The 21,055-nt window shown below is 57.5% G+C and overlaps 1 protein-coding gene across 2 annotated transcripts in view; it reads left to right on the forward strand.

The window, feature by feature from the left end:
- The window catches only part of TRABD2B (TraB domain containing 2B), a 221,414-nt gene extending 200,755 nt beyond the window's left edge, over nucleotides 1-20,659 (forward strand). Inside the window, exons 5-7 of one of the 2 annotated variants that reach the window (XM_033867014.2) lie at nucleotides 3,188-3,278; nucleotides 6,502-6,771; nucleotides 15,158-20,659. In XM_033867014.2, coding sequence (XP_033722905.1) covers nucleotides 3,188-3,278; nucleotides 6,502-6,771; nucleotides 15,158-15,377 — 581 coding nt within the window. In that variant the 3' untranslated portion in view covers nucleotides 15,378-20,659. Of the gene's footprint in view, nucleotides 1-3,187; nucleotides 3,279-3,835; nucleotides 4,790-6,501; nucleotides 6,772-15,157 lie in introns of those variants that run through there. The other variant, XM_073790013.1, reaches the window with a different exon arrangement.
- The last annotated feature ends 396 nt before the right edge of the window (nucleotides 20,660-21,055 follow it).

Here is a 21,055-nt window from a genome sequence, read left to right on the forward strand (position 1 = left end):
GGGTTTCCAGGGACACCCACATTCATTGGGCAAGGGAAAGGGGAACCTACGAGGAGGACAGAGAGGGAGCCGAGAGGAGTACGAAGCAAACAGGACAGAACGGTGTCGTGGGGTCCTGAGAAAAACAAGTCCCAAAGAGGGCAAAGAGGGGGTCGCGATGGGAACCTGGTCTCGGGAGTGAGGGCTTGCTCTGGACAGTCCTGGGGCAGGAACCCCGTGGGAGGGACCTCCTGCAGGAGCTGCCCCTGGCAGGGGGCGGACACCTCCCCACCCTGGAAGGAAAGAGGTGAAGGCCAGTGTGGCTTAGAGAAGGAGGGGATAGGAATTTGGAAAAATCATTGCTGATTGCTTCTCATTTCTCCAAGTATCTGAAGTCTTCTGTTTAGGGTCTTAAAATACACAGTAAGGGCCTGGAACCACTGAGGTTGAGTGAACGGGCAGGGTGCAGACCAGACGCTGAAACGTTGCCAGGCAGTGCTCAGGGTCCGGCCAGCATCCTGTAAGGCTTGGGGTCCTCTGAATGCCCCCTCTGCCAGCTCCAGGAATGCTCCTTTTAGAACGGCCGCACGGCCATCAGTAAACATTCGTGCTACTCCGGTATAGCCTGAGGTGGCCTGTTTTCCCTACGGCTCTTGAAATCTGCACGGACCACTGCTGGGCCTGGAGGCCCCTGTCTTTAAATGGGTCTCCATGGAGGCAGGGAAGGAATTGCTTTGCTGCCAGGAGTGCATTCCAAGAGCTGTGGGCAGGGAGTTCCTGCAGCCTGTGCGCTGGAGGCCACCACGCCCAGTTCCAGCCTGATCAGTTCGGGGGGCAGGCAAGAGTGGGGTCGACTCCGTGGCCACAGCCAGGGATGGCTCAGCCCCTCACTCAAGTGTGCATGCTGGGCTTTTCCAAAGGACGTTCACTCCTCCTGCCTCGTTGGGACCTTACAGCCTCCCCAGGGAGGCAGCCACAGGGATCCAGGCCCATCTGACACACAGGGAAACTGAGGCTGGCAGCAGGGCAGCTGATTGCTCAGGATCACGTACGGGAGACTCAGAGCCTTGGCAGAAGCCTAGGTCTTCTGTCCTCTACAGCCAGCACTGGGTCAGGGCCAGAGCTGCGAGGGCGTTGTCCGTGTGTCTTCTGCAGCTGGCTCCCCAGGTGAGCCTCACTGACCTCATAGTCTCTGCACATGCTGTTCCCCCGCCCCACCCTGTGCCACCCCACTCTCATCCTCACCTAGTTAACTCTGATCCCATCCCTCAGCTAGGGATGCCTCCTCCAGGGAGTCCACCCTGCCCCCAGGTTAGATTAGCGGCCTCCTGTGCACGCTCACCACCTTGTGCGCTTCCCTCGGCATAGTACTTACCCTGGATCAAAAGACCTTGATTCTCAAGACCGTGAGTGCCTAGAACAAGCCCCTACCTGTTCATCACCATCCAGCACTGGATATGCACTCAATCAGTGTTCGTCAGATAAATGCAATAAATAGGTAGAGAAAAGGAGGGAGAGGAGGAGGGAGGGAGGGAGGGAGGGAGAGGAGGAGGGAGGGAGGGAGGGAGAGTACAATTTCATAAGGGTCTCTGGAGTCAAACGAATGCCTTCCCCATGAATGTGAGAGCGAGGGGAGCCCATGGTGCAGCCCAATCCCTCCCTGTACACAGAGACACCAAGAGCATACAGGCTCTTGGTGGGTTTGCCCAAGGTCTCAGAGCGAGTGTGGTGGGTTCTAGTCCAAGTCTCCCATTCCCAGACCTGTGATTTTTTTTTTTGCAGTGATCCACAAGTGGGATTTCAGGGACTGTGGCAGGCCACCGAGAGAGAGACTGTTGGGTGGGGGACTTGTTGGGGAGTCTTGAAACCAGCCCAGAGGTGTGCAGGGCTGGGCGGCAGTGGGCTGTGGGGTTCACCCCCCTGTTCCAGCCACTGTGCACTCCCAGCCTCACTTCCCCTGCGCCGGAGCCTCTCCACTCCCCAAAAGCTCGTCCACCTCCCTGGGGTTGTCAACATGCTGACCTTCCAGCTTCCCACCTGTCACCACCCGTCACAGGCAATTAGAATAATAGTGCAGGAATTTCCCCCCAGGTTCTGGGATGAATGGTGAGCAGGAGGGGAGTGAACTGCCTGTGGAAGTGGGGCTTCGGGGGAAGGACACGGGCTGGGAGGGCGCAGGGGCCACCACCACTCTGCCTGCATTGAACGAGTGGGGAGACAGGCCCAGCGAGGAGGAGGGGCTTGCCCAGGGCTGACTCCCAACAGCGACTGGCCTCCCCTAACCGGAGCCTGGGAGAGCCTCCACCGTGTTCTCAGACCTCGAGCCTGCATCCAGCCAGAGGGCGTGCCTGGTCTCATCTGGGGCTGTGGACCAAATGATTCATTTCTATATTCTCAGTGTCTAGCCCAGGGCTGGCCGCAGAGCAAAGGCATCATAAATGTCTGTTGAATGAATGGTTAAGGGTGGAGAGTGAGATGGAGACCAGCCCCGTCTGCGCCCCACACAGGGTTCTATTACTCCTTCCCCAGAATCTTACACCTCATTGTGTCCTCAGGGCCCGCCCCAGGGCCTGGGTCAAGTGTGTGATCCATAAATGTTGGATAGATGGTGAGCAAATGAATCTTTGAAGTCTTAGATCCAGCCAACACATACTGAGCACGTGTGGGGCAGTAGCCATGCGGTCTCTGCCCCATGGAGCCTGGTGAGGAGATAGACGTGCCCACACAGAACCCCATTCCCATGCTAAGGCAGGGCGCCTCAAGTTGCTGGTGGAACTGACAAGGATGAGCCATAGACCTCAGAGCTGGACCTTGTCTGACTACTGGAGGTTGTCCCTGCCTGGACAGTCCAGGGCTGGGGTCAGTCTGATGGTGTGGGGCACAGTGATGCAACAGTAAATAAACAGTGTGAGCCTTTGCTGCATGCCAGCCACTGTTTCCGGAGTCCTCACAACAGCCCTAGAGACTGCTAATACAGGCATTCCCACTTTACAGATGGGGAAACTGAGGCACAGGGTGGTACAACCAATGAGCAGCAGAGCCAGGATTTGGACCCAGGCAGGGTGGCACCAGCCCATCTTCCAGCTACACCATACTGCCTTTCAGGGAGGCCTGCCCTTGACTTTGGTGTAGGTCGTTGGCCTGAGGCTGTCCCCAGTTGCTGCTGACCTGCCATGTGGCTGAGCCCACTTTGTCTCTTGTGTTCCAGGTCACTTTCTGGGGAACAACACAGTCATCGACGTCCTTCGGCAGGCAGGGCTGGAGGTGGAGCACACGCCCGCAGGACAGACCATCCACAGGTAAGCAGCTGGGACACCTGGGGGCGTGGGACTTGCTGGCGCACTGACGCTGGTCCACGGGCCCTGCTGACCACGTGCTGTATGGCAGGCTGCACCCCGCCTTCCCGCTCAGGCCTGCGGGGCAGAGTCTTGAAGGAGCCTCTGGTGAGATGGGGCCTCCTAGCGACTGGCCTTCGCCAGGCACCCAAGAGTGGGGACTAGGCTGGAGGTGGGGAGACCGGGAAGGAGCTTGGTGTGCAGTAGTGGCAGGAGGTCAGGGCGGTGGGAAAGCAGTGAAGGTGGGAGTGGGAGGAGCGTTAAGTTTTGAGAGATGTTCAAGATTTAGAGACTGGCGATCGGTGGGGTGCAAGGACTCTGTAGGACTCCCGGGTTGCTGCCTAGAGGACCTGGTGGATGCCCAGGCCCTGAATCGAGATGGGGCCATGTTTAGGACAAGCCCTGGCCAGGCCTCTTCCCTGTGTCCCAGCCCTGCCCACACCTGGTCCTCACCTTCCTCTGGCCACGCCTCCTCACTGCTGCCTCCTGGTAGCAATTCCCTCACCTGACTTTCTTGCCAGGGCACACTCGCTCCGCCCAAAGAGCCACAGACTGCATACAGTGGCCATCCTCGCTTCCTGTGTGGGCTTTCTGCCCCCCTCAGGCGGGCAGAGGCCAGCTGGGTTCACCCGTGGTCCACAGTGCCAGCACCAGGCCGGGCACGGAGAGGTGTTGGCACGTGCTGGGCAGCCCTAGAAGACAGCAACAGGATCCTGAAACCCGGGGCTTCCATGCAACGTGTGCACCAGCCTGTGCAGGAACCTTCCTCACAGGGATGGCCAGAGTGGGATTCCGGCCCCTGTCCATGACATTATAAAATCCAGCGTCCAAAAGAAGCTTGAATAATCCTAGCTAATGTTTATTGACCATTCACTGTGTGTTGGGCTCTAAGCGCTTTTAACACGTTAAATCCTCACAACAACCCCGTGAGGCAGGAACTATGAGTAGCCCCACCTTAAAATTGAGGAACCTGAGGCCCAGGGAGGCGAAGCCACTTGGAGAAGGACACACAGCTCATGTTAATGGCAGTCTAGCTCTAGGGCCTTCCTAAGGTCCTCACCACAACCTGTACTGCCTCAGGGGCTGGGGGCGAGGCTCAGGGGTGGGAGCGCTCAGGAATGATTGCAGCCTTACTATTCACTCTGCAAAGATGAGGCCTGGGGCCTTGAGCCTCTGGTCTCCCAGCTCCAGGCTGATGCCCTCCCCCGTCTCTATGACACTTCTGGAGGAACTTAAACGCTCTCACCTCGGACTCCTCCCTCTTCTCATCTCCTGAGTCAGCCTGACCAGACCGCCCTTCCTGACCACTGGAGCCCAGCACAGATCAGTTTGTACTGGGCCAAGGGTAGGCGTCAGTTGGAGGGATGAGGGACCCAAGGTAGCCTCGGGGACAAGGCCTTCCTCAAGCTCCTCCTCACAGCCCCAAGGACCTCCACCTCAAAGCTCATTGTGTGGGTCCGGACAGCGCGGGTTGCTTGCGGGGGGGAGGGGGGGGGGCGGGGGGGGCAGGCGGGCGGGGCTGCCTCCGCTCCTATTCATCTCAGAGCCCAGGCATTAGAACAGGTATCCCCCCACTCCCCGCGGGCCCCGCTCTCAGCCTGAGTCTCTGAGTGCAGGCTGAAGTCCTGTGGGTGGGGTGAGGGGGGCGGGATGCCGAGGAGGCCCCAACAATAAAAGCCATCAGCAGCCACAGGTGCTTCCTGGATCCGTCTTTTTGTCTGCCTGTTTTGAATTATCTCCCCAGCAGCTGCGGCATCTCCTGGACCCTGGGAATCTGGGGTTGCCGTGGGGGCTGGAGGAGGACAGGCTGAGCTGATGGCCTTCTGTCCTTCAAGGAGAGAGAAGCCCCTCACCCCATCGTGCACGCGGGAGCGGAGTTGGGGGACAGCCTCCCTTGGGTGCCGGTTTGCCTTTACAATTCTCGGGACCAGAACCAACTTCCCCCAGGGTCAGATGTCCCCAGAAGGAATTCCGTTTGGACCACAGAGAGGGAGGAATAAAAGGGAGAGGAGCAGAGGGTGTTCCCAGGCTGAGGGGTGTCTGCGCACCACCGTGCGGCATGTGGAGTCCACGCCACACACTTAATCGCACGTCAGTGCCTGCTGCAGACAGCTCTGTTTGCTCGAGGGTGACATTAAAGAGAGGCCGGTTCTGTGCCAGGCACTATGTTAAGACCTCGTCTCTTTCATCCTCGTGACAACCCTATGAAGTGAGTAGTATTAACTCCATTTATAGCCAGCTGTTTCTTGGACACTTGTGTCCCTGCCCTTAGTCACATAGCCTGGAAGGTGCAGAGCCAGGATGTGAACCCGTGTCCGTCTGCCTCCACCTTGAGTTCTACGCTGCTCAACACAGTCCTGCCTCCCCTGGAAAGCTGCTCAGGAGGCCAGCGTTGAATGCACGAGTGGGCGCTTGGACGCATGGCACAGCAATAATGTTAATATATCATATTTAAACCAGTTAATTACTGAAATGTTTCAGCTGCTCTTTGCCAGCCACCGTTCTGAGTGCTTTGCCTGTGTTAACTCACAAAATCACCGTGATGCCGCTAGGAAGTACCAGCTGTAATGTCCCCATTTTCCAGAGCGGGAGACTGAGGAACAACACAGGGAAGCTGGGTAACTCGCCTCAAGTCCCTCAGCCAGAGCTTGTTGAATGAACGAGGCCCTGACCAAGATCAGATATGCTCCCAGAAACCTGCCCAGGGCTCACCCCCTCACTCCTGCTAGTCTGGGCTCACGTCACCAACAGGGACCAGACTGTCCTCCCTGCCAACGACGCCCCCTCCCCCCACGGCCCACGCTCTCCCTCCTGCCCTGCTTTATTTTTCTCCTCAGCAGTTATCACCATCTGACATCCGGCCCACCTTACCCTCTGTCTCCCGCTTCGGAATGTAAGCGCTAAGAGGACAGGGGCTTTGTCTATTTTGATCGCTATTAACACCCATTACCTAAAAAGTTCCTGGTGCCAGGTAGATGCTGCATAAATATCTACTGAATCAATAAATGAAAGGACGAACCAAAGCTCTATCTCGCAGCACCAGGAGATGCTTTTCCTGGGTGACCCTCAGCCGGGCACCCTGGCATCTTCTCCTGCCGTGACAACTTTCCCACTGAATTGCGTGCCCCGTCGCACCTGAATGACACGCCCCAACACGCGTGCCTCACATGCGGTCGCCCCTTTCCAGCCCTGTTGCCCGGAGCCCGGCACCTCCACCCGAGGGGACCTCGGCGAGCCCCGCCCAGGCGACCCCAGCTGCTGCCATCCCTGCGGTCCCCTCGGCAGCCCCCACTGCCCCGCCTGAGGAGGAGGACCCAGCCCTGTCCCCGCACCTCCTGCTACCCGACAGCCTCAGCCAGCTGGAGGAGTTCGGGCGACAGAAGAAATGGCACAAGAGACAGAACAAACCCCAGCGGCCGCGGCAGTTCAATGACCTCTGGGTCCGCATCGAGGACAGGTGAGCTGGGAGGGGCAGGTCTACCGGGAGCTGGCCTCTCTCTGGTCAGCCTACCTGAGACCCACCCAGGGCCGGACACGCTCTGTTATCCGCGAGCCTGGCTCTGAGGAAGCGTGGAGCTGGGTACTCGATCGGAAACTGGCTTGTCCCCATTCCCAGAGGGTCCTTCTGTTCATGCTTCGGGTTTGTAGAGCACGCTTACACCTGACTTTTCAGTTTTCTCCATTTGAAGGTGAAGGAATAGAAGCTTCCTTCAGGTGCAGTAGACAAAAGTCTGCTTTGCCCTTAGCTTTCTTGGATGCGTGATGGGTGCGAAGCGGACCCCGTTTGTCCCATGGGCCAGAAGGTGAAGGCAGGAGGAAATGGAACAGGCCGGCCAGAAAGCTGTGAGCTCTCTGGGCCTGGACGGCCTGAGCAGCCGACCCGCTGGCAGGGAGGCTGCAAGAGGTATCCTGCGTGCAAGAGGGACGTGGCAGATGATGGCGTGGGCTCTGTCTTGGGAGGGGCTGGGGGGTTTGTGATAAAACCTTGCTGGAGACGGGCAGGTGCAGAAGTCATCCTACTGTACTGCTACCTGTCTGTCCTCTGCCTGTGTGTCTGCCTGCACCACTCCCTTGGCCTGTGTGTCACCAAAGCCCCTGCTGTAACCCAGATGCCGTCTTCCAACCTCCACCTGCAGGCTCAGCACAGAGCGGTCTCCCTTGATTCCACTTTTGGGCAGAAATCTCCACATCTGGTGAACAGCATCACCAGAGCACCCAGGGAGTGACCGTCAGGGAAGGACAGAGTCCTGCCCACTGCAGTAGCCCTGCCCTGGATATTGTGATCCAGCACTGGGCCTTCGGAGACTCAGAGTCTCCACGTGGACCCTAAAAATCATCATCTGGGATTTCCTCAGCATCCCCAGAAAGAATCACCTTGGGTACTTGTTAAATAATACCCCAGGCCCCCCCACAGACCTCGTGTATTGGAATGTGTGGCACAAGAGCTGGGGAAAGCCACGTGCTGAACGTGCACTGGAGTCTTCCGAGCAGCTTGGGGAAACGCGGACCCAGCTCTGCATTTATAGATGGTGAACCAAGGCCCGGGATCGGGGCTTGTCCAGGGTCGTACAGGAACCCCCTTCATGACCTTCCCTCAGCCAGGTCTCTGAGTCATAGACAAAAAGTTGACAGAGTCCAACCCACTGTCTTAAAGTGCAGGGTGTGCGCTGTCTTAAAAAGACTTCCAGCAAGTGAAGTAAGAGTCCATTCCTCCTTCGGGCCTGTGTTGGCTTCAAAGCGCCTAACTTGGGTTCCCAGGACACGTGCTTCTGCAGAGGCCCCAGTGGCCCAGCCTGCCCGAGGTGGAGGCGCTGCTGTGGCTATACTGGCCTCGACACAGTTGGCTCGTGTGGCCTGCATGGGCTGCTTCTTTCCCACCGGGAGTGAGGGCACAGAGTTACCAAGAGCCACTTCTCAGCCCTGGGGAGGCTCGCAGGCTGCCAGGGAGGCACTGGCAGCCCATAAAGAACTGCAGTCAGACCGTTCCCCCAGGGCCCCGATCAACCCGCCGGGCAACCAGACCCGGCCAGCAGTGGGCCCAGCGCACAGGGTGACAGGAGGCTGGGCTGCCAGCTCCAGCCACGGACCCCCAACCCCTAACCGCGTCTGAAAGGTAAATTTCGGCAAATGACTCCACACGGTTTCCTTTTCGCAACACGTCTCTCTGGAACACAGAACCTGGTTTCAGGAGAATAAAACAGCTTTTCTTTGGCAAGAGGGAACCCCTTTTCAGTCCCAACAGGTAAACTGTGGCTGGATAACTTTCTTCTGTCTGGTTGGGCTGGAGAAGGAAATTTCCACCAACCGGCAGCCTATTTGTTGAAAGTTTCTCTGCGTCGCAGGGAAGCCGGCCCTGAGGTCCCAGAGGGGCCCAGGTGCAGGGCACAGCTTCCGTCACTCCTGGGTCTCAGCCCACCCATCCTCCTAGCAATCCCAAGTTTCCGGTTCTCCGAGAGGGAGCAGAGGCGAGCTCTCTGGAGGGAGACCTGGGGCCCATTTGTAGCCCTTCTGACAATATTGTTTTCCTTGGAGCTTTAATTCCGTTCAGAGTTTTCTCATTTGCTTCCCCCTCAATCCCACCGGATGCATCCCCTGCTCTCCATCCCCTCTCCCAGCTCATCTTCCACCTGTGATCTTACGGCGGGGCCCTAACGGGTCTCTGGCTCCTAGCCGTGTCCCAGCACATTACCCTCCCCAGCCTGAGATTCCCAGTGCTTTCCCTCGCCCCGCCCCACCAGGTAAACTTCCTGCTGCTCAGCCTGGATGCAGAGCCTTTGCCTCCTTCCCGCCTCACCTGCTGGCCCTCCTCCTGCGGGATACCTGGGCCCCGTCCTGGCCAAGCTGTGTGCTGCCCTGCAGTGGCCCACGCCCACCTTTGTCCTTGCTTCTCTCTCTGCGGGGGGTGGATGTGAGTGGACACTTGCTGAGCTCCTGCTGTGCCAGCCACTGACATCCCTCACATCCCCCAGCCCTTTCAAGAGTCCAGGAAGTAGGCTTCGCTTGACCAAGGAGGAAACTGAGGCTCAGCGAGGTCAGGTAACTTGCCCAAGACCTTGTAGCAAGTCAGGTATGGAGTCAGAACCTACAGAATCAGGGCTGTCTGATGCGAGGGTCACATTCGTCCAGCACCACGCAGACGCCCCTGCTGCCCTCGCCTGGCAAGCGTCTCCTCCCTTCTCCCCATCCTCCCCACAGCGTGTTCCCTGTGCCCCTCTCCCCTGCATCCCATAGCCTCCCCCCCGCCGACCGTGGGTATCCCGTGGGTGCCCCTGTCCTGGCACAGGTCCACAGATGGCAGTCGCTTGCTTGTGCTTCTAGGCCGGGAGGCCCTGGGGACCAGAGCTGGGGTGGACTTCTCTGGGTCACCGGAGGCCTCGCTGAGGGTTTGTCGACTGCATGCATGAGTGAGAGAAGAGGGGGAGCGAGTGGGGAGAGGGCCTAAATGCCACCTGGAGCAGGCTGGCCTTGCCTCGCCCCTCATTACTCCAGATGTAAACACAGCGAAGGAAGTTTAGAGAAGCAGCAGCCCGTGGCAGGATGATTTATGGGGACCTGTGAAAGGGGCCCAGCATGTGTCCACAGATGGCTATGCAGCAGCGGCAGAATGGTCTCAGGGAACCCCCACATCTGAGAGCCAGGAGCAGGCAGCCGGGCTGTGGCCAGGGGGCACGCCAGGGAGGAGACCATTGCCACGCTAACTGTGTGCAGGGCACTGCCCCCATCAGTCGGATCTGTGACAATCCTTGGTTTGTACTTTTGCACAGCTAGGGCCTTAACTGGCCTCTGGGGGTCCTGCCAGCTCTGTTGTTCCCCCAGTCCCCCAGTGGGTTGGATAAACAAGGGAGCAGAGCACTGGGCCATCGGGAAGGACAGTCATGAGGGGGCAGGTGCAGGGAAGAGAGCGTTTCCCGGGCTCCGGGCATGGCCGGAAGCCAGGTGCAGAGGTGGGCATCTATATGTGGGGGCTGCAGAGCCCTGTAGATGCCACCATGCAGGGACGGGGGCTCAGGACGCACGTGCACAGGGGGTCATTGTCCTCCTGGGCCTTGGTTTCTCCAGAGGTTGAGCAGATGGCCCGAGCCCCCGCAGAGGGGAAGAGAACTGTTTCCCCTCCCCCTGGGCCCCTGGGAGGGCTCTGCCCGCCTCCCGCTGGCCTACCATCCTGCCCTGAGTTTCTCCAGCTCACCTTTCCCCCAGCACAGCCAGGCTTTCTGCTGGTACCATACAGGGTGCTCAGCATCTCTGCATGAGGCCAGGACCTCGTCTGATTAGAGGACGATGCCCCCAGGAGAAATGGGGAACAGGGTCACTCAGTGGATAAAAGCACAGAGGCATTCAGGCAGAATCCCCGGCTCCTCCTCGTACTCACTCGGAGGCTTAGAATAAAAAGATGGTGCTTGTAAGGCGGTGAGCTGGCCTCAGACCACCGGTGACGCTCAGTAACAGCTGTCCCCAGTGTTGGTGGCTGACTCTGAGTCTGGTCTAGGATGCCACACGCCCCATCTCCCAGCAGAAAGCGGCTCCTGGGCCTTCAGTGCATATTAGGCTTAAATGAGCCCCTGGGTGAGCACATCATTAAACAGAAGCGAGTTGGCTACATGCCGGGTGCCCAGCCCGTGTCCAGTGCTGGTGGGGATAGAGCAGCAAGAGTCGTGGGTCATGGCTGGACAGGGACGGCTCCCTGCTGCGGTGCAGCCGAAAGAGCCCTGGAGTCACGGCCACGCTGCCTCTGCCTGGCGAGGAAGCCGGCCAGCGGGGGCTGGAGGGCTGGGGGCCCCGAGAGTCGAAGTGACCCAGTGAGGGGAGAGTGAAGGCATTCCCAGAAGAGAAGACCATGTGGCCAAAGGCCTGGAGGCTGGTGTGGGCCTTAGGTACCAGGACAGGGAGCTGTGGGCAAGCCGGTCACTTTAGATCTCTGCCTGCGTCTGACCCGTCTGCCCAGACAGTTCCAGCTGGGTCATATCGCGAGCTCCACCCCGGCCAGCAGGGCCACCCGTCAGCCAGGCCCTCGTGCCCCCAGCTCCATCTCCACTTTGTCTCCTCGGACTCCGCTGAGGAGCCCACCACCTTTGTATCGCAAGAAAGCCACAGCTCCAGGACTCCCCAGCCCCAGCCCTGATGGCTCCTAGAGACCCCCTAGTGCCAGGATTGGGGCCCTACTCCAGGAAGCCCTACAGATGAGCCTTGGGGCAGCCAGCTGACACGTCTCAGGCACCAGCCCTGCTTTCCTGGGCTTTATGCCTGGGCTTCTGCCTAAGATCTCACTTCTGGCTTCTGCTGCTAGAAAACATTTTCAAGTCCGAGGGTCTGATGCTGTTCCTTCGTTGTACACACGGGGAAACTGAGGCCTAGAGGGCAGGACCTGCCCAAAGTCACGCAACAGACGGGGACATCGGGCTTCCGCCTTCCGCCCAGGCAGAGGGCCCCTTCCCACCAAGGGGCCCTGTTGGCTGCGAGCGCACTTGGCCCCTGGTGCCAGCCGTCTGCGGAGCCTGGGAACACTCAGTGTTTGGTTTGGCTTCGAGGCCACTTTGCCATGAGACGCTGTTCCCCAGCGAGGGCCTGGGGGGTGGGGCTGGGATCTGGACTGGGCTTTGCGAGCAGAGTGGGCCCAAGAGGTGGGGGCATTTGGGGGGGCTTTCTGTCCACACCCCACTAACCTCACCCCGTTTTCCTGGGACTCCTTCCAAGCAATAATTCCCCCACTCGGGCTCCAAGGGGGAGTTTGCATCTTTGGTTTTCAAAGTGTGAAAGCAAATGCCTTTGGGCGCCTTGTGAGACATGGTTTTCATGATTCCTACTTGGTCCTGCTTCTGACGGCGGGGGCTGCTGGGCCCCTCTCTGGGCACCCCAAGTGGCAGCTCAGCCTCCTCTCCTGAGGCCAGCCTTCCTGGCCTCCCAGCTGCTCGGGCTGGAAAGATGGGGGCAGCAGCTGGGAGGAACCCTTCATTAGAAAAGAAGGGGAGGGAAGGGACTGTGGTAGTGATCCTGCTGGGCGTGGGCACAATACCCTCCAGGGACTGAGGCCACTGGGGGCCTCCTCTCTGACCCGGGCAAGCCTCCACCCACGGGTGTGCGAGGTCTCGGCGGGAAGAACCATGCTTCACTCCCGTGCTCTCCGTCTGCGCAGTTAGGGATGGTACCACAGCCCAGCTGGGGCCGGGGAGGCAGACAGCCTGGTGCACGTCTTCAGGCTCAGTTTCCCCATCTTGAAAATGGAAATAATGATAAGATGACACGTGTCTGCCGGCACACAGGAAGTGCTCCATAAAGTGCTCTCTTTTAGTGAGAGAGACAAGGACACACACATAATAATAGTGCTAAAAATAGCCAACACCATACAGCACTTCCGGTGCGCCTGGCAATGTTCTGCACCTTACATATGAAACCCATTCAAACCTCGTGCGCATAAGTAGGTGTCAGTGACACAGTGTGATCAGTGAGAAATGCGCAAGGCTTCATGGGAGACTCAACTCTCCCAGGTGGCCTTAGGGGCAGGAGGACAAATCAAAGAGGCCTCCAGGTGAGGAGACTGTTGAATCAGGCCTTCAAAGGTGAGTCAGAAAATGGCAGCAGGACATTAGGTGTGACTGGGGATGGTGGTGTGTGCTGGGAGAGGCCAGAAAGGTGAGGTCAGCCCGCAGCAGGCCATGTGAGAGGTCTCGGGTGCTCTGAAGGCCAGCGTGGGGTGGGAGGTACAACGGGCCGGATTTGGGGGAGTCATAAGGGGCGTTCGAAGCTGCCTGGTCTGCCCCCTCCTTTCCGGTGCTTCCCACACAATCTCTGTTCAGGAACACCTTCCTGCCACCCATGGTGTGTGACAAGCATTCGCTCCCTCCTCTCCTGATTAGTTCTCTGGGAATTTCTATAGACAGAGGAACACACACACCACAACTGTAGAGTCCAGGGTGAGAAGGACCTCACACAAGGTTGTGTGGGTTCCTGTGGCCACAGCGTGACCAGGACTAGAGGAGAGGGGGAGGGACAGGGCAGGGAGTGACAAGCCCCTCCTTCTCTGAGGGCACACGGACACGGATGCCAGAGCAGGTGTCCCAGACCCCATGCAGGCAGGGATGTGCTTGTGACCCCCGGGCTGCCCTGCCCACCACCGCCCGAGGCTGAACCAGGCTGTGTGAGAGGGTCCAGCCGGGACAGAGGTGGGGCTGGGCTGCAGTGGTGATGATTACAGAGCTCACCGCGGTGATACGGCCAGTTGTCGGGGCCTCATGCCCAGCATGTGGAAACGTGGCCAGTGTGGGACCGGGGACGGGGGGATCCCAGCTGACCTGGGGAGTGAACAGCCCATCAGGGAGGGAGGGTAAGCACTGCAGAGCAGGCAGTGTCCCACGTGGAGGAGGCTGCCCACTCTGCAGATGCTCAGGGAGAGGCAAGCTTCCTGCCCCGCCATCAACTGCTGGTGAGCACCCCCTGGGTGCCCGGTTCAGATCCTGTCCCTGCCGTGTGTCCTGGAACAAGTTACTTACCCTCTTTGTGCCTTGGTTTCTTCACAAGTAAAATGGGATAATAGTCTTACCTGCCTCGTAGTGTTGTCGTGAGGATTAGATGTTAATGGGTCCTACGTGCCGGGCGCAGACGCCGCCGGGAGCGCCCTCAGCCATGTGCAAGCTGGACTCGCGGCCTTCACAGCTGACTGCAGTGTCACCTCTTCCTGGAGGCCATCCAGGCTCCACACTGGGTTGGGGCCCCTCTGTGCGCCCCCTGCCCCTGGCCTTCCCCTCCCATCTTTGACCCTCTGGGGTGATGGGCTTTGTCGGGTCCTCCCCCTGCATCTCCCGCTGCCTCCTGCCCCCCGGGGCTGCACAGGGCAGGCATGAGCCCATCGCTTCTGGGGCCCAGCCCTTTCCTTCAGCCCAGAGCCTTCTCCCCCTTGGTCTCTCTTTGTTATGCCTCCGTCATTGTCAGCTCTCTTCCCCAGTCCCTGTCCTGCCCTCTGCCCCTCTCTTTGTTCATCATTTCCTATCTCTCTGTCCAGGACCTGAGCCAGTAACCTGGTCCTGGCCCCCGCCCTCCCCTCGACTTCCCGATGCCACCAAGTGCTGGCCTTGACCCGCCAATTCCTTCTGCACTTCATCTCTTTTTATTTCTCTGTCTCGGTACTTCCCTCTCTTTCACGTAGGCTTCCTTGAGCCAAGAACCTCACCCATGACCTCCAAATTGGCTTCTATTTTTATAAGTTCATGAGGGACCACCTTCACTGACACTCCCTGTGATTAGGCAGAGCGAGGCCACCAGGGCGCCTGCCCCCAGAGGCGCCTGCCCCCCGAGGCGCCACCCCACCCCCTCTGTGACCTGGCCCAGGGAGCCTCGCTGAGCTTCCATTTTCTCATCCGGTGAAAGGGGCTAGTGCGCATTGAACGTTTGTTTGTTTTGAGGACCAGAGATGCTACTTATAAAGTGCGGATTCCCAGTGGGCTCTCAGTAAACGATAGCCGTGATAATGAGGGTGAGACGGGGCGGTTGTTTGTGTGTTTCGTTTTGTTTTCTGTTTATTTCAGACTGGGGAGGGGAGGGCAGCAGGAGGCCAGGGGCACCTGCATACAGAGGTGAGAGGGCTGCCTGCTGCAGCGTGACCCCAGATGGATCTCCTCTGAAACACTTCACTTCTCTCTGCCTGGGACCCAGTGCTCTTGAGTGGTCACCCTTGAGGTCGACTGTGTGGCTCTGGGCTGCTCACTTTCCCTGTCTGAGCCCTTTGTTTCCTTCTCCATTTTATGCGGAAAAAACCAGATTCAATAAAAAGTTGGATCTGAACCCTAAGACCACAGCCCAGGACAAGGCTGCTGAGAGGCTGTTCCACGTTCCACGTATTTTTCTCCCTCCAGCACCACCGCCTCGCCACCACCACTGCCCTTCCAGACCACGCACAGCTCCGGAACAGCCAAGCCCCCCTTCCAGCTCTCTGACCCGCGCCAGCAGCAGGAAGAGCCGGGGCTGGCCAGCAGCTCAGCGCCCAGCCGCTCACAGCCCGCCCTGGGCCTCCTCCCCGCCATCGCTGCCGGCATCACAGCCCCCTTCCTGCTGCACACCCTCGGGCTCTCCTGACCTCGGCCGCCCACCTCCCTGCCGGGTGCAGAGAAAGAAGCCAGAGAAACCGATGGGAGGGTCTGCGGCCACACCCACGGCCCCTGCCACCACCTCCAGGGGTGCCGGACACCTCATGGGTAGTCCAGACGGGATCTGTTAGAACACTAGAGCTTTATTGTACCCGAGTTACATCTTCTTTTTTGTAGAAGGATCTTAATTTCCCATAGTGCTATGGGGCTGTTTTGTAAAATATGTGTCCATATTAAAAAAGGAAAATGTATTTATTCTACTGATAAAACTATTTTTATGTGGCCAATGTTAATAACACTTTAACTAGCCCCATCGCCAACCCAGGAGGTGAACCCACGTTGCCAGGGCGTCTGCCACCTCATGGGGACCGTGGCTTTGAACGGGCTTGCTTCTGGGTCAGCAGAAGGCTCCAGCGTCCGGGTTTGGCTTCTCCCACTGTAGGGACCTCAGAGGGGGGGGCAGGCAGACAGGCTTAGCTTTTGTGAAGCTGGATTTGGGAGCCAGAGATGTGAACGCTATCGGTCCTTCCTTCCCCTGGATGCATCCTAGGGCTGGGAAGGTACTTTAGGAAAGAGAATGCTGCTATTTTGAACACCCTGAGTGTCTGTGAACTGGCCCTCCAGACCTCTTGGTATGTGTTCCAGCCAAAGCTCTTGGGTGGGGGAAGGGATGTTGGTGCTGAAGGAAGTGGTCCCACAGCCCCACGTGACAGATGGTTAAACTCGCCAAAGAGAGTAAGGTTGTTGCCCCAGGTCACAAAGCAAGTGGGAGATCCGGGCCATGAGTCCAGACCTCCCTGTTCTGGTATCGTTAATCCAGCTTGGCTTACAGGAGAGGCTGTTGAAGTCACGGCCAAGTGGGGTGAGCTGAACCGAAGGGCAGGAGTGGGCACTGAAGGGCAGTTTCAGAGACAGGGCCTCTAGGAGTCCCACGGTAATGATACTTGTAATGAGAGCTGCCATTTGTCCGGAGCCTGCAGTGTGGCAGGCATTTTGCACTTTCACTTTATCACAGATCCTCACGCCAGTTCTGTGAGATACAATTGGCCCCGTTCCACAGGTGAGGAAACTGAACCCCCATAAGAGACAAAGAGACTTGTTCAACGTCACCCAGCCCGGACGTGGCCCTAGATCAGTGTGATTCAAAAGCAATGCTTGTCTCCTAGACCATAGTCTGTTGTGGTCTCTTTGCACAGGGAATCTCCAAGGGAGGCAGGTCTCACCCAAATGGGCCAGCTCACGCTTCTTACTCCAGCCCAAGAGACCACTTGGCTACAGTGATCATGTTGGTCCCTCTAGCCAACGGGCTCTGGCAACGGGCTCTCCCACGTGTCCCATGTCCCAACTTGTCTTATCTTGAAGCCGATGAGAGGCTTTCTTGCCAAATCAGAGAGGCTGAAGGATAGCTGTGATGGGCCTGGTAAGGCAGAGCAGCCAAAGGGGGGCAAGCAGGCCAGGGAGACTCAGAGAAACTGACCAGCTCCTCTGTCCTCAAGGTGGTGGCTGAGAAGCCACAGGACCCAGGTTGGTTGCCTCCCAGCCCTGAACCCTCACTGGGCTGGCAGCTCATCAGTTACAGAGTCCTGGAACCCAAGAGCAGAAAGGGCCCCTTGTTTGACAAATAATAACAGTGAGAGTAAAAATAAGGCCCAGAGAGGTGAGGCATTTCCCCAAGGCTGCACAGCTGAGCAGGTCTGCTGACTCCCAGCTCAGTGCTCCCCGGCGTGATTGCACCATGGGCTTCCCTGGCAGGCCTGGTAGTGTCTGATTAGAATCAGGGCCATTGTGCCCAGCTTGGCAGCGGTCTCCCTTCTGAGACAGTAGAATTCTGGGCAGCCCGTTGGATGGTCAGAAGTCCCACAGGCATCTTGGCAGGCAGCTGAATTCTTTTTAGCTCTGACCCAGATGGATGTGTTTGAACTTGAGATCTGGCAGGAGCCCTGAGCTCTGCTTCAGAGGGTCCAGCCAGCCCCATGGGTACCACACTGTAAACTGAACTTGACCCCAGCCAAGGCTGGAGTCCGTTTATCCTTGGCAGAAATGTGACTTCCTATTTCCGAGCAGGAAGGGGCTTAGCTGACTTACAAAGCAGACTCAGAAGGCCTGCTGGACATCAAATACATCGTGCAGAGTGCTATTTGGATGAGATAAGTGTAAAGGAATTAGAAACACACAGGCCAGATTCCCCACTGTTCAGGGCAGAGGGTGGCATGAGACGTATTGAGATGGAGCTTGAGGTTAATTAAAGATGAAGCATTTGGTAAACAGTCCACGCATCTGACCGCATGCCCAGATCTGTACCAGGCACGGGGCCAAAGAGGTAAATTAATGTAGTGTGTGATTATCAAACACACACAGTGCCAGGCTCTGTGTTGGGGCCAAATACAGCCACCTTCCTTGGCCTAGAGGAACTCATCAAGATGCAACAAGCAGCCCAATCCCAGGTTCTTAGAAGGAACTTTAAAGGTCATTCTGTCCAGGTCCATGATCACAGGCAGAGCCCCCAGATCCCTCCTCTGGGCAGGTTGGGAGATCTCAAACGCTCCCTCCACCAAGCACTCGAGTGTTTAAAGAAAACCACGTGGGCAGCCGGTGGATGGGCCAATTGATCAGGTAGACATGTGCTGATGGGACAGCCAGAGACGGTGTGAGTTAGACAGACATCTGCAGCCTAAGTTCACTGGTCCCTGAGGACCAGCCGCTGGCCAGGGTTTGAAATGAACTGAACTTGCTGACGTATGTTGCAGAAGACCCGAGGCACATGTACAAAAATCTGCATGGCTGGGGCCCTTGAATTCTCTCTTCCTGGGCCCGGGAACCGTCATCCCATCCACAGCCACTCATGTGCTCTGGATGATCTATCCACCACTGCTGACATTTTTTCCAGCACATTCTGTGTGCCTCGCCTCATAAAATGCCCCTGTTGCTCTGAGAGCATCGTGTCCATGTCTTAAGACTTTTACATTTGACCTTGAGGCAGGCAGAGAAGATCAGGGACTGAGAGCCAGCATGTGAGTGGTGGCCCTGGGTCCCGTCTCTCAGGATGGCTGACGAAATGACCAAGGGGTTTTCTGGGTCAGCTCAGAATGGCCCTGTCTCCTAATCTCCCTCTGGGCTGTTCTGAGCACCAGCAGCCCGGTGAAGGCAGGGACAGTAAAGGTGTATAAGTCAAGCTGCAGGGAGCTGCAGAGGGCCCCTGAGGGCCCCCCAGCTCTGACAGTCAAAGATCTAGAGTCTGTGAAGCATGGAAGCTTGTGCCGACTGGCAAGTTTGCCTTTGCACAGAAAAACCATGACCGGATTTTCCTCACAGTAAATGCTCTGTCACCCAATTCCTGGCCTCAGCTGGATTGGGGCTAGCCTAGGGACTCAGGATCCTTGTCCCACCTGCCCAGTCTCCATCCTGGGGCCATGATCACAAGGGGTCCCAAAGAAAGGTCCTCCACCAAAGGGAAAGTATAGGAAAATGCCACGAAGGACAAGAGAGGTTCTACCTGGGAATTGCAGTTTTGCTGGTACTCTGTGTGGCAGAGAACAGAACTGGGGCTGGTGACGTGTTCCTCAGCCTGGCTTTCTACACCCTCCACAATCAGACCCTGCTGACCATGCCAGCCTCGCTCCTCATCTCTCCCACCCTGTGCCTGGCCAGACTGAAGCATATTTGTCATTTCCAGAATAGACAGGATGTTTCACACATGCTGCTTCCTAGGCCTGGAAACGCCCTTCTATTACCCTTAATTGCTCGTACTTTGAAGATCAACTCAGATAGCACCTCCTACAGGAAGCCTTCTGCGTTGAGACCGTCTATGCCTCTGTTCTCCTATCATACCGTGAGCTCCTCTATGGCAAGGATCGTGTGAATTCATCTTTGTGTCCTCATCAGACATAAAGATGGCACTCAAGAGATGTGTAGAGAGGGACGGAGGAAGAAAGGAATGAAGGAAAGAAAGAAGAAGAGAGGCAGACCTTAACTCTGCTAGTGGAATAGTCTTCGCAAAGGCAAAGCTGTCGGAAGACGGCAGGTGCCCCTAGAAGTGTTGAGTTTCCCGTCAGGAGCAGCGTATGAACAGGGGCAGTAGGCACACTGGCTGGAGATGCGCTAGGAGAGCTGAAGTCTCGGCAAGGGAGTGGGGTACGGTCCCTCCCGGCTCTTGAATGCTCAGGTTCTTTGAACATTGTTATGTTTCCAAAAATTCATCTAAGCAGCCAAAAAAATCACCCGGCCTGGCTGTCTAAGCCAGTACGTTCCAGAAATCAGTCCAGCCTCACCTCCCCGCCCCCCCACCCGCTTTCTTCAACAGCCCAGCCGGGCCTGACGAGAATTGGCAGGCTCGCCTGCTGCCCTGGGGCAGGGGGACTTCTAGGCAGTGGGGGAGGGCTGGACCGGAACCTAAGCCCCTGTTCCCAGCCCAGAGCTCCTTCCCTCCCTGCCCCCCACCCCCGACCCTGGGGGAGAGAAAAGGGGGATATGAGAACTGACTGAGCCCTGCCTGGCCCTTTCCCAGGGGCATCAGCACACCCTCAGCTCTTCCTACTCTGTCTCCAGACGTGGCCTCTTCCTTGCCAGAGATATTCGAGATACTCCTTCACTTTGCTGAGTGACCTGGGGCAAGTCCCTGCCCCTCTCTGAGCCTCTATCTCTTCATCTGTCAAGCAGAGACTTTGTTTCCTGCTTGGACTGTTCTAGGGGTCTGGGGGAGCACCGGGGCTCCACAGTCTTGAGGCTCTGCTAAGGTGAGGTGCCGCCCCTCCCCAGGCCCAGTGCTCGGCTGTCCTCCCAGGACCCGTGGGCCGCCACGGGATAGGGAGCGTGTGGCAGGCAAGGGAGGTAAAGAGTAGCACGCCTCAAAGGGCCCCTGCCTCCCAAGTCCCATTGCGAGGAAAGTGGGCTTTCAACAAGACCCAAGTCAAAGAAGTTTCCAGCGGGGCTCTCAGACATCTTGGGCCCCCATTGGGCCCCCACTGATTCTTGGCCAAATGATGTCCTAGGCCAGAGCAGGGGAAGCCAGAGCCCCTGCCCCATTCCTGGGCCTCAAAGAGACTGCAGGACGTCCTGGCCTGACTCTCACTGTGTGACACAAGCTTCAAATCTTAATGTATTGGAAAGGTATTCGTGCTGTTGTCCTTTCAATCACCTCTTCCCCGCACCTCTGTGAATTCTCATGAAGAGTTCTTTAAGAATATAATAGAAGACAAAGAAAGATGCTATTAATGTTATTTTGCCAAAAATATTTTTGTAGCATAATATATTAATAAAAGACATGATGACTTTAACGTGATGGTGTCTCTGCGTGCCGATGTCTCCCCTCCTACTGCCGGGGAACGTGTGGGAAATTGCCTTTACTGGGAGGGCCAGGACCTGAGGCGGTGACGCAGAGGAACTGGCATGGGCCCGTTTTCCGTGCAAAAACACAGGCAGGTTCTGGGAGGGTAGTTTGGGCAGGGGTCCAGTGACTCAAGAGGCTCCATGCCAAGTGGGGTCTGGAGAGCCCTCTCCAGCCACGTTCACCTGAGCAACCAACCTAGAACCTAGCTTCACCCTCGGGGCCCCCTCTCTCTCTCAATCCTCACCCATCAACACCTACTGATTCGGCTTCATTAATCCCTCCACCTCTCTCCACCCTGCTCCAGGTCTCCTCACCCTCCCCTGCCACCTACAGCTGTGTCC

The sequence above is a fragment of the Tursiops truncatus genome, chromosome 1, assembly GCF_011762595.2.
Source record: "Tursiops truncatus isolate mTurTru1 chromosome 1, mTurTru1.mat.Y, whole genome shotgun sequence".
NCBI classification, from domain to species: domain Eukaryota; kingdom Metazoa; phylum Chordata; class Mammalia; order Artiodactyla; family Delphinidae; genus Tursiops; species Tursiops truncatus.